This window comes from Tigriopus californicus, chromosome 11 (assembly GCF_007210705.1).
Source record: "Tigriopus californicus strain San Diego chromosome 11, Tcal_SD_v2.1, whole genome shotgun sequence".
NCBI lineage: Eukaryota > Metazoa > Arthropoda > Copepoda > Harpacticoida > Harpacticidae > Tigriopus > Tigriopus californicus.
Genome location: NC_081450.1, coordinates 2,734,800 through 2,748,035, shown reverse-complemented (window position 1 = coordinate 2,748,035; position 13,236 = coordinate 2,734,800). Strand labels below are relative to the sequence as shown.

General features: G+C 40.3%; 1 protein-coding gene and 1 long non-coding RNA gene across 2 annotated transcripts; both read right to left on the bottom strand.

The window, feature by feature from the left end:
* Positions 1-305: 305 nt before the first annotated feature.
* On the bottom strand, positions 306-2,028 carry LOC131891048 (disintegrin and metalloproteinase domain-containing protein 17-like). The gene is made up of 2 exons (XM_059240539.1): positions 1,480-2,028; positions 306-935 (listed from the first exon to the last, which is right to left on the bottom strand). Exons 1-2 carry the CDS (start codon positions 1,966-1,968, stop codon positions 336-338), a joined length of 1,089 nt encoding a protein of 362 aa, XP_059096522.1. The 5' UTR covers positions 1,969-2,028; the 3' UTR covers positions 306-335.
* A 239-nt stretch (positions 2,029-2,267) lies between these two features.
* LOC131891052 (uncharacterized) lies at positions 2,268-2,726 on the bottom strand. Its single transcript, XR_009374369.1, has 3 exons — positions 2,588-2,726; positions 2,456-2,519; positions 2,268-2,393 (listed from the first exon to the last, which is right to left on the bottom strand). It is a non-coding gene; the product is annotated as an uncharacterized LOC131891052 (long non-coding RNA).
* Between the last annotated feature and the right edge of the window lie 10,510 nt (positions 2,727-13,236).

Here is a 13,236-nt window from a genome sequence, read left to right as displayed (position 1 = left end):
AGGAAACAGCCATTGAGTAGATAGTTGTTGAGTTGAGTTGAGGCTGGTGATGCCAGTGGATGAGAGAAAATATTTCTTCAACGACCAAATTGGCCTCAACTCATCTCTATGGTATTCCTGACTCCATTTGGCACTCTCGTCCTTTTCGCCTGTTCTGACACAGTAGCCTTTGATTCACGTTTGCATGAAAAATGTGGTACAATTCAAAGACCCAAAACTTTCCTCTTGTAGGGCATTGAAATGTTTAGTAATTTTGGGAATGACAAGCCAAACATCGGCTTCTGTACACGTAAAACTAATTTGAATTTTTACCCACAAAATTGGCTTTATGGTTATTATAGCTTATCAGTTCCGTTATTTACAGACAGAGGTGCATTTTCTCCAAAACATGAATCTTGTTTCCTTGGAAGGAACAAAACATAGAAACTGGAGATATTTCTTAAATAATGCTCCTTCTCATGCCACCTTATAACCAGCACAATCAGTGCAAGCAAAAGTGAGATAATCAAAAAGACAAAAAACACATTTACATTGGATAAGTTGTGGCAATCCTTTTTCTTGATCCAACCGCATGGCGCAGCTAACATATTGGTTGAGTTAGGGTTCAATTTCGGTGGGTAGCAACATCGATCAGCACATACACTATCCTCAGGGCCACAATCACATTGCTTGAACCCTTCAACGTTCCCACTTTCATTTCCACAGAAGGCACTTTGGTTCAGCTTTATGGGCGATTTGACCTTGAAACACTCAGTCATGTGAGCCTTTATTGATTGTTTTGAGCAGTCCGAAAAAAAATTCCGATTGGTCTTGGTGTACTTTGAGTTCATGATATAGTTTGTATTGCAATTCACCTCATCATCGTGATTGGCCCCAAAATTGTGGCCCAACTCGTGCACGAAAGCAGTGGCATACTGTTCATAAGGTGATTCTTTCTACAAAAAAGACAAAAGATGATTTTCAGATTCATAACATTTTCTGGCCCGGAATTCATTTTTTCTGGACTAACTAAACCCCTCTACATTTATGGTATTCTTAAAGTTAAAGTTATCTTTTCAAAGTGAAAGTCATTTCCAGTATTTAGCACAATCTTCTTAAATCTTGTGTTGCAGGATGAGCATAAGGGTAGATCATTGCTTCACGCAGATATGCCGGCAATTTTGATTGTACCTAATGGACAGTTTACACGTTCTTCCTTCTTTCAGTATTTTCCTTCCTCTACGTATTAATATGAGAATTTTTCCAACCTGCTCCTCCCCCTTTAGGCCCTTGGCTAGTTTTGGGCAAGATTGTGAAAACTTGAGAAAACTTGAATTCATTTTTCCCCCTTAACAATTCGAGCAATCCCCTAAGGCTTGTCTCCTTGGGACCCAATTACCACCAGCAAAATACTTTGAAAGAATTCACAACGCGCAGAGCATAGCTCGAAACAAATGTGATGACACAAACCTCATTTTTTTGTTCCGTATGAAAACTCACCCCGTTATTAAATAGACTCGTAATACCAAAGTTTCTTTGCTTGGTGGAACAAAGAGCTTTGACGTACGAAATTCCTTGTGCATCGTATAAAAATTCTTGATAAGTCAACATGTGAGCCAAGCAAAACTGTGAAAAGTCCTCGAAAGAGAAGGCTTCTAAAAGGCATGTTATATCTTGATCACACTCCGAGTTAAAGTTCAGTGAAAACCGAATCTCTTCCACTCGAAAATAGACCCCTTCAAATTCTTCAACAAAAATGTCCCTTGTGAAGATATTGTTGGCCTGGGTCTCGAGATCTTTGATAACCTTTGTGATATGCGTGATATTCCTTTGAAAGTGATCGATAAATTTCTTATCAATGACAATCAAGAGAGAACATGGCCTGTCCAGATTGACCGCAGGCCTTTGCAATGGCCTAGGACGGTTACAGGTTAGGGTTTGTTGAATGAGCAGCACGAAGCCAAGAATCAGAAGTAGCACAATTCTCATTTTAGACCAATGTTTCACCTTACAATGGCAAACTGCGACTCTTTCGTTGGAAGAATGTTTTTTCTAATCATTTACCGTATCTTTTTTATCTGCAGCTTAATCAAACAGATGTTAAATTCATAAGATTCATTTTAAACAAAATGTTTCAGAGCTCTCACACCTAGAAAGATTGAGATTGAACGGTATTCAGAGAAGGTTCGAAAGGTATTTGATACTGTACGTTTTCTAAAATTTTCAAGAACTCTGTCCCAACCCCGGTTTTAGCGCCAAATCTAGAGACCGTAGAAGCTTACCGTGCGTTTTTTGAGCACCTTCAATTCATCGAAAATCCCGGCTAGTTACAACAAGGAAGTCCACCTCTCTTCTTTCTCGGGCTTCATCATTGTACAAGCGGTTAGGAAGTCTGCGAAAACACTTATCAATACCTATAATGTGCTTGAGTCTGGATCTGTAGGCGGGTCAGGGTTTGCAAGTGTAGTTTACGCACATCAAGGCCAAGCCTTATTGACAGAAGCCTTCAGGTAGCTCAGATAATGGAGCATTGATGGAACCTGTAAGAGAAGACAGTATTTTATGATTTTGATGGATTTTTGAGAGACCTCCAAACTAAATATAGCACCTTTTCCATTACCACATTGTGCATTGTTCCTGTTTTCCCTACTTCGGCAAAAGCTCAAGCTTTTCGTGAAAACAAAAACAGAATTCCAACACTGAACGAACAAAAAGAGCAAACTGTTATAGCCCATGTCCCTTCACCCTGAGATATATAGCTGAGATAAGGCATGCACATGCAACCAGATTTGAGAGCATAAATATGGTAGTTCAAGCCAGGAGACATCTAAAATGGCATTTGATTTCAAGGATTCGAAATGATTAAACATCTTGAAACCTTTGGCCATTTGTTCTAAATTTAGTTTCATGTCATTTGAAGCGTCTTTTTGACATTTTAAAAAGGTCATATCTCTGTTCTGGTAGGAAAAAAAATCTCATGCTTTAAAAAAAACGTTTTTTTAGTGATTATTTGACTGTCAAAAGGGGTTTCCGAGCCCTGGTTATGATAACCCAAAACGATGAGCACTTCTACGACATATCATTCATTAGGCTAATGGTGGTATCTGACTTTCTAATAACTCAGAATTCACGTCTTAGATTTTGTCGCTTCTTTTGAAACATGTCATTTCAAAAATCTGCAGGAGATTAGTACAATTAGCTTTGTGGAACGCTTGAAATAATTCCCATGATGCCTGCTTGATAATATAAATCATCTGAGTAATTATTGTAACGATCCTCCTCTAGAATGAAAATGATACGATACAAAAGGAGGGATTCCTCAATATTTTTTAATTGCGTTGGCCTTAAAAACATTGAGCCCTTTGAAAAATCCTTAGCAAAGAGCTACAGACTTTTTAAGCCAGGAAAATTTCAGGAACAAAGGAGAAAGATTTGAAATATTAATGTCCACTTATGTAATCTTCTTGTTCACTTATTCCAAGGAGGGATATCTGCATGAGATTGATATCTCATGATGTACGTCACAAAATGTAGTCATGATGCAATCATGTTCGCATTAACGGTGCGAAATTAGAATGCAAGACCGAATTTATAGCCTTTTTCGGGTGCTCACTGAGTAAACAAACGCTCGAAAAGCGAGATAGTACCACGTGTCTCATATGAAGAACTACACTATTTGAAGGTACTTTTTGAGATATTCTGTCTTAAAACTGTTATTTTCTAATGCTGAATCCATTGGTACTTCAATAGCTCTATCTTTTTGTTCAATGCTCTCCATATTCCATCTATTTCTGACTATATGTCTATTGTTGCAACCACTCAAAACACTTAAACATGCGAACAGGTATAGGGAAAACTTTTAGACCTACTGCTAATTCATGAAATGATGTTTATTGATGCTTGATAAGGTATAACACAATTCTAAAATGAAATAAAAGTTCATTAATATTAGGCTAAAAAGATGATGGGCGGTGCTTGTCACAATTCACAGCAACAATTTTCATAAAGTACTATAGTCCTTTTGATTGAACGGAGTAAGCACACTCTGCTTCGTCTAGGTGTGGACACAAAAACGTAAGAACGAGAGAATACACTCTTAAGATGCCGAGCTTTATCAAGGGATTATAAAATGAACAATTTATTGCCCAAGTAGTGTTTCGATGTTTGTCCGAAACGAGAGGAGGGAGAGGAAAATGAAAAGGGCTTTTGGTAATCAATGGCAACTAATAAGTAAATCTCGGAAAAATAACTTTTTCCAGAGGCCAAATGTCTGTTGTTGGTTTTTTCGTGGTGGTGGTGGTGGTGGTGGGGGAATAACTGATTGAAAGCATGCAAATAACTGATCATTTAAAAGGACTTTGATGTTTTTTGGCAACTTTTCATATATAAGCCTTTTGTTGGAATAGCTATTTATTCAATTTCCGCGCATTAAGTATATACAGGTTCGATCATCCCATGCCATTGAGTTGGAGCAGAAGAGTAAGAGGCAAACGTTTTTGGAGTGTTGACCATATTGACTTTTGAAGTCCAATCTTGTAAAAAGTACATTGCAAGAAAGACCCGGCTTGGAGTGCGCAATTTTCTCTTCTGATAACCGTTTCCAAGGTAAGACTTTCGCTCAAAATACCTCTGCTCCAAATCTAACATATGGAAATGTTCCATCCCTTCATGAGTGGGTGGAAACTTACTTTCCAGGCACTCATTAACGCAAAGCCATATAGTCAAGTTTCTCTCCGAGGTATTTGGTTACCTCAGTAGGTGCCAGAGAGAAAAAGATAGGAGAAAGCGAGGGAGAAAGCAAATGCTGTTGATTTCTCAGTCACCTTTCCCTAGGTGACCATATTCAGACAAGAACGTACAAATTGGCCTGAATGAAGGATCTAGTACAATGGGAGATCTTGGTCTTTTGTTTCTTGTCTAGACAATAAAAGACTAGAAAATATTTACTTAATGATCCACAAATATGCGCCAATCAACAAAGTATGGCTAAAAAAACAGGGAAGAGGATGCCAAAGAAAATCATGAAAAATGCTAACAAGGGACAACCCTTATATACTAATGGTCCAGTTACACGACACAAATTGTATCACATAAATTCGACGAAGAAGCGATTCACAGCCCTCAGACCCAACCCTCTTGACGTTTACCCTGCCCAAGCAGTTTTCATCAAAGCTTATTTTTGTTCTTGATGAAGCGTTTAGTGTTTCTAAACACTGGCAAAAGAAAAGGGCCGGAGGAGAGGAAGAGGTGGTGAAAAATGATATCGTGTTAGAATAAAGTCATGATTTTGACTATCACCAATTATTTTAGTTATCAGCAATGATTCTTATCAACAGAAATATTTTGCATTCGCTGTTGCCTTACGGATTTAAATTGTACCGACTAGATGAGTTGAGTGGGCCTTGGATTGGTGAAAACAATGATCTAATAGGAGGTCGGCAGCTTCGAAAATTCATCATTTTTTTCAAGGGTGACTAACTTTGCCTTTGGCCAATTCTTTAGTGAAGTCATGTTAGGTAAAACATTATATTTTGTATTAATCTTTGCTTCCTTCATTGAATGATCATTTATCAAACAAAAATTAGTGGCTAACATCGCTTGTGAAATCTAGCTTAGGGGCAATTTGGAGTTTCTATGCATTCGGACCATCATAAAGTTTACAGTACATAAGGAATTTGCTAACATTAGCTAGAGATTTATGTACTGGTCTGAAGGTTTTTTCCTTCTAGCCCAGAGTATGATGCAAAAAGGATTCGAATTGTGATTGATTCTGAAACAGCTACAAAAATGTCGTGCGTGTTGTAGTAACATTTTTGGACCAAATCATTGACTGGAACATGTGAAACTTCGACCTTGAAAATGACGATTTTTCGATCAGTTTGAATTTCTTGTCTCTTTACTTTAACAGGGATTGCTCTGATTGCTCCTTCGACTTTGCTCACCCGCACTTTTAAACCAATGACAAAGCTTGTTTACATTTTGCTCCCATTTTGTGACGTTTGGCCGCTGAATCCTAATACAAATTGCCATGAAAGAAGGTACGAACCTGATTCATAATTGAGTTGAGTCGAAAAAAAAACTACCATTAGTAAGGATTCAGCGGCCTTACGTCACAAAATGCAAGCAAAATGTAAACAAGGTTTGTCATTGGTTGAAAGTGCGGGTGAACAAAGTCAAAGGTGTAGAAATCCCTATCAAAGTGAAAAGGCAATAAAGGCGAGAAATTCAAATTTAGCGGATATCGTCAAGCTGACCTAGGTTCTTCGGTGGCCTTCAAGAAGATGAAGAATAAAACCCAATCTACATCAGGGATTCCTCCTTATCAACTTTCACTTCTCCAGACCCAAGCCCTGCTACTCCTTCCACATCTATTCAGCCTCGCCCTCCATTCCTCCTTCTTCCCACAAGTATGGATGGCGTCAGCCATCATCTTCATCCATAAAGAAGGGACAACTATCAGACCATCGCCGTGGAGAACCCCTTGCTAGAAAATGATGTCTACCCTACTAGCTGTCAGATTCTCAGGATTAGCAGAGGACAGGGATCTCCTTCCCAAGTTCCAATTCGGTTTCCGGAGAAGCCACTCAACCACCCGGCAGCTACTCTCATCTATGAAATTGTGCACTCAAACATCAGCAATAAGAGGAGAGTGTACGGATGCTTTGTGGAATTCTCCAAAGCATTCGACAGGGTGGCTGAACGCGGTTATTCCACAAACTCCAAGTGTGGGGAGTTCCACGTTCAATCTGTGTCCTGCTGTCCAACTTCTATGCGGGACTCGGATGCTTCATTTGTTCTGGTGAGGCCCTATCCCCTTGCTACTTCACGTCTGTAGGCCTTTCGCAGGGGGATAAAACCATCGCCAGTACTATTCAACCTCCATGTATCCGACCTGCCCGAAGCCCTCACTCACCAAGGCCCAATCATCCACCAATTTCCTGTACAATGTCTCCAGTATGGAGACAACCTGGTTCTCTTGGCTGATTCAGCCGTGGAATTGCAAAATGCCATCAATACACTCCACGGTTATTGCCAAGAGAACAGCCTTCAAGTCAATAAGATCAAGACGAAGGCCATGGTTTTCCACAAAGTTCGTCTGCTTTCCAGCTCCTTCCAAATCAATAATAGTCTGATTGAAATCGTCAATTTTTAGATATTTCGGTTTCATCTTCTCCACCCAACTCTGCCTTAAATCCACCATAACTAAGGCTAGAGCCAGAATTGGACACATTTGCAAAAGACTTCCCATCAAGAATCTCCCCCTTCTAATAGTCCTTCAGCTCTTCCGGATCTGCATCACCCCAATTTTCCTCTATGGCCTACACGTCTGGCTTCCCAACTCCACCCAATCCGTCCTTCAATCCGGCAATACCAACTTCACCAAGTTCCTCAAGCGATACCTCTGCCTGCCCCAATACACCAATAATGCTACGCGAAACCGAGCCCCTCACCATTGGGCTGCCAAGGATAGTGCCCAATAGCGTTGGGAATCTGACCTTTCCGAAGGTGATGTCCGGACACAAGTTGCCCTTCCCGCTCAAGGACACCTTATTGCCTTGGCCCGACATCCCTTTGGAGTATTGTCGGTCAAGTACCTTTGTCCGCCTCCCAGCCAAATGCCATCACGACGGGAGTTGACAAAGGATCTGTTCAATCCGGCCAGAACAGACGAACAGACGAATTGTGACATTGCTCTCAACTTCTTCAGTTCAGTCTCGTATTTTGTTAATTGGCATCTGCAAACGTGCGGAATAGACGTAACTACCAATTAATATCCTTAATCAATAGCTCGAGCTTCCTTTATCAGGGCCTCAAACAATCCAGTGTGTGACATTATTATGCTAATTGGAGTCCTTGAGATAGGTCTAAAAAACTGAAGCCCATGTACTAGGTGCTCTCCATCTTTGAGAGCTATCAAGGTATTTTTATCTAATTATCGGGTCAAGAGTTCCATGTTTCCGTTCACCACGGGAGTTCAATAAGTCGGAACCTTTCACCACTGGCTAGTGCACAGAACATAGTACCTGTTTTTGGTGCCCCTGCCAGGGAGCTTTATTCATTCACGCCATTGTTTTTCTGTGCCTTGAGTGCACACCCATATTAGGATTGTTTCAGACACCTCAACATAGAATTCTGTGCCCTGAGTGCATGCATGTCTAGCGGGGATTTATTTCAGATTCTTCAATTTTAGATTCTGTGCCCTAAGCGCACACACACCTAGAGATAGATATTTAATTCCCATCTTTTGTGGCGGAGAAGGGATATCTTCTCAGTATTTTCCTTCCAGGGACAAGAACAGTGTCGAAGGGTTGATGAGCGCAGTTTCGTCCCTGAATTTCACTTATCGTAAAAGCCAACTAAAGCACGTACCAAATATTAGGCAAAGTTCGTCTTTTAATGCCATCATTTTGTTGGGGTCAGATTCCTCTTTAGCTCACCGTAGAAAACATTGTTCATTGGTCAGGAATGGATGTTGATTCCCAATAGTGTTGGGGCCGATTGCTGAATAGCTCGACCAATTTTCAGGCATTTTCCCTTGTCCGGAAACAAATCAAAACTTGACAAAGTGACCAACCATCGGTGATTTCGTTCTCGTAACGTCAGCACCCACCCTTTGAAAAGGGACCGACTTCTCTCGATCAAGATCGGGGAGTAAAAAGATGAGATAGTAAGTGTGAATATGGCCATGTCCGATCCAAGAATGGTTCTACGCAGCGCGAAAAACGCAAAAACTGAGGAGCGGACTGCAATATTAAAAACCTTTAGAGATTTGCTTGACGACTTTCAAAATGAAGTGCAATGAGATGTCGGGTATACACTGGAATTGGAAAGAGGGTTTTGAAATCTAGAAGACGTGTTCAGAGAGATGGTAGAAACAGAACTGATGTCAGAGGCCAGCATATGAGATCCACTCATTTAGGAGTTTGCGATCCAAATTTTTGCAAGCGGAAGAACAACACCAAAACGTATGCTCAATTTGAGGAGAAACAGAACGAGATATTCCCACACCCCTCGTGGGTCCAGAAGTAGCAGCGCAGGCGGAAACGGAGAGGAAACCTCAGCTGGCCAACAGCTACAAGAAAACCGACCAACCCTAAGCTGTCACATCTGAAGGTATCGCATCCCTAATTGAAGCCTCACTGACACTGGAGTAGGCAACTTGGTTCACAACCTTTAGAGGTTTCGTGAGGCGTTAGTCATCATACTCCGAAATTCTCGAATTTGACAAGTCAAAAGAGCTTGATGACCCATGATAGGAGATGATAGGAGAAAAACGTGAACCTGCTTGCACTCTTTTTAGTGGTTGATAGCAATGTGGCGTTGCTCAAGTTGATCAACCAAGACTCGTCCTTGATTGGATTACGAGGATAGCTAGTTGACCCAAGTTACCAATTGAGGTTCTACTTTAGTGGAAAGTAATGGTCCAGAAAATGGATAAGTGCGGGGAACCTGTACTGATTAGCGACTTTTCTTAGTTCCTGACTATGTTCATGAACTTGTACGATACCCCAGTGGTGCGGGCTCCAACGGTCGAACAATATGAGGAGAAGCAACCGGACAAATTCCCCAGTCCCCTTCAACCGAGCAAATTTAGGCATCTTGAACCTAGATCCACTAGCATGTTCAACGCGGTGGGAACAATGGAGGAGAATCGATTGCTTCATGATGAACCTCAACCAAGGTTCAACTTACTGGGTATAGGTCAATAAAGGGCAAAGTTATCTTTTTATACAAAAATTATATTCAAGTAGACTTTACTTACGAAGCTCTTCAGTTGCGTTAGAACCAAAATTACCAAGGTGATTTTACGAGTAAAGCTAAATGTTTGATGGCTAATATCGCAAAAGTTTTGGGACTACCGAAGGATATTTTTCAGGAATTTAGGCAAACAAACTCAGTTTCAAGAATCGTACTCGAAAGCTATCAAAGAGTTGTATTTCGATGCTAGGTTTAATCATTTTTTTTTTATGGAACGTGCTATAACGTACTTTCTGCCATAAACTTGGATGAGAAATATTGGATGTCTGAAAGCATTACTTGTCTTGTTCAAACAAACGGCATGTGTTTCAAAAAAGACAAGGCTATGTAACCTACAATTTTAATTGATATTGTTTTGTAATTTTTAAGAATGGGTTTAGTGCTGCCTGTCATGTTTATTCATCCAACTCCACATTCAATTGTCATGCAATTTTAGCCTTGTTTAGTTGAATTTTCGTAATAAGAATTTTAGTCAATTTCAATGAATAGAGAAGAGTTATGGAATTGCCGCTTGAGAGTTCAAATTGCCTGCTTTGTGGTGAGCCTTTGTTGATAAAGTATGCGCCTCTTTGCTCGTAATTCACATCACCTTCAGAATTAGGCGAGACAGATGGGACAATGATGCGTAACATGATTGGTCCCGTTGTCGGCGGTATTGCTGACATCATATTATTCAACTCTTTTGTCAACTGGTTGGCGGTGAAAGCACAACAGTGGTATAATTAACAGATATATCTGCTCACTCCACATTCGCTCGCGAATATACAAAGCAACTCGATTTGACCGAAACTACTAAATTCAAGATATGCTCCACTTCCATTTCCCGTCACATTGCTGAAGACATCTGTTGCTCACTTTTCATTGTCATCTTTTACAACTCAACAAAAATCAGTTGCTGCTTTATTCAATCAGCACTTCAAATGTAGCTCTGCCAACCAACTCAAAACCCTAACCATCCAATTGATTAACCAAGATCCTAAAATGGCCTAATTACAGCAAAACAATTCTTAGCAGACCGTGGATCAGACCGTGGATCAGACCTTGGCTCAAATTTTGCTGAGGCATTGGGATTTTAGAGCTCTTAGTGCGGATCTTAACGAGTCTTTGGATGACATTAAGCAAGCCCTTATTGTCATCTGATTGCGGGATTATGTTAATCTAACGGCCAGGTTATGGAATCCCAAATTCAAGAGATTTTGCTTGCCGAAATTTCGATCAGTCTGTTAGCTTCTTCGGCCAGGCCAAGTTCTTAATTATTGTGTATACCTTGTAAAATATATCTCGATGTTAACTTGCATACTGAATAATAAAGATTATCAGAGCGAAAAGTTGGAGCGGATGGAATATCGTTGGGTTTGTCTCATTTGTCTACCGAATTGGATGCTTGGAATGGTTTCATCTCTTCTGGCGTTTGCTAACTTCTAGTTGCAACTGCACAACGCGTTTGTTCTAAAGCAGTTCTTTAGATATGATCATTGGTCAGATCAAGAAGAAGCAGAGTGTCCAAAATACTGCCTAAGGCTACACTCTCGTCGACCTATTTGTAAACTTGGATATGAATGTTTTTTTTTGTTTTTGGGTGCTAGGCAATGCATGGTCCTTGTATGTGTTTCTAATAAGCGTTGTCGTGTCCGAACAATTTTGGTGCTCGGTCTGAAGGTGTGCTTAGCGTCTAAAATATCCCTTGAGAAAGGTTGGGGAGGAGAATCGAACCGGGCTGCTCTCTCATTCTAGGAGTCTGTACAAACCACCATACCACTTGTCCTCACTGATTGATGACAGTTTCAAATCGACGCAAAATCGCTCATTTCTTCCCATTGCAAAGAGGCTCGAAAAAACTGCTAAATCTTTCCACATTTGGATTTTTGCCAAAATCCAGCAGATCAAAATACCCAACATTTAAAAGTGTATGTTGTCCTTTTCAACTGGTTTATCGAGACTTGATGCATTTTTCTTGGTCAGGCCGGTATAGGTACTTTTTGTACTTTTTCAATCTTATTCAGTCCCCCCTACATTCATTGGCGCCCAGATTGGGGAAGCATATTCAAAATGTGGTTGGACTATAACAGTCTTGCATAGAGTTGAAAAAAGTGGTCATTTCTTTCTCATGGTTTCCGCGTTTTTCTCAGAAATATATCTAGGCGCCATGTTTCATCCGACAAGTGTGACCATCTTCTACGTTTTGTGGGATTTTGTACCAAGCAATTTCCAGGAATCATTCTTACATTTCTATATCCTGAAATTTCGTTGAATTCAAATTTTTACCTAGCACAATTTTTGTAATCCTTAAGACTAGTTTTGCCTTTCAAGTCTCAGGTTATATTACTGATATAGACAATGATCGAGGTTGGTATATCATATTTTCGTCACACTCAAAAGATTGTAAAATAACAACGGTACTTTCTACTGATGTGAAGCAAGCACCGACAGGGCAAGTAGTACGGTGCTTTACCTGCCTAAGTAGGAACTTGCCCCAACTTGGGTTTGTACACAGACACTTGAGGGGAAAATGGTGCGGCCAAACTTATGCAAGAAATTTTATACCAGGGCAAATTAAATCAACTTATACAGGAAAAGCAATAATGCACCAACAGTGAGGCAGCAACGTGGCTTTGGTCCAATGACTGGTTTGTTTCTGGCAATCTGACTTTAGCTACGCACAAAAAATCCTCATTTTGCGGTTTTCTTTAGCTAACCGTCTGGGCTCCCTACGTTAGCAGCGGATCTCTGCTTGTCTTAAGCTTGCTCAAGTTCTAGTACTTGGCCAAGCTTTGCTTGTAAACAAGTAGTACTTGGGGAGGTCTGTGATGACTTGCTACTTGCCCTTTTCCCATCAGTAGTACTTCATGACAACTACCTCCTATTCTAAACATCTTTTAATGCTATACATTACTTTGCAATTGTTAAGGACAAAAAACAATGGTTATGCTCAAAGGTATATTTTCAATAAATTAGATGGTAAAAAAGAAGAACAAGTGAAACCAAGAGGGCAATTTTGACCTCATTTGGCATGTTGGGCGCAAAAATCCAACGTACATTGAACTAATTTTTTCCCGAAGTTTGGATGAGATATCTGTTTGATTGCGTATCTTGCCCATGTATTATCTAATTCGCAATGAGCTGCTTCATGGGATTGCTCACTGAAGACAGCCATGTTTGTGTTGACACGCTCGCAAACAAAATCCATCAAGTGGTTGATGACTATATGAGCTTTAGGAGTAAGGTTCATATTTGTAATCTTCCAGGCCTGTTTGAATTGATAGATGGAAGATCTTAAAAGCACCAGATCAATTGCAGCACTGTAGATGTTGTAAACAATTGCTTTGAAGTGCTTGATTCATTGCCTTTGAAAGCGTTACCGTGATAATGTTCTTGGAGGATAGAGAGAGTGGTTGGCCATTCACTCGCAACGGGGAAATCCTTAGCGAGACAAGTGAAAGTCTTGTTGACAATTCTCAAAAGGATGTGGAGCATTGGAACGGGGACCAGGTCAAGAAC

Excerpts from the sequence above, each read along its gene's own strand:
- LOC131891048 (XM_059240539.1), bottom strand. The coding sequence starts at position 1,968 with ATGAGAATTGTGCTACTTCTGATTCTTGGCTTCGTGCTGCTCATTCAA. Across the intron at positions 936-1,479 it reads CGAGTCTATTTAATAACGGG|AAAGAATCACCTTATGAACA; the intron begins GTGAGTTTTCAT and ends TCTTTTTTGTAG.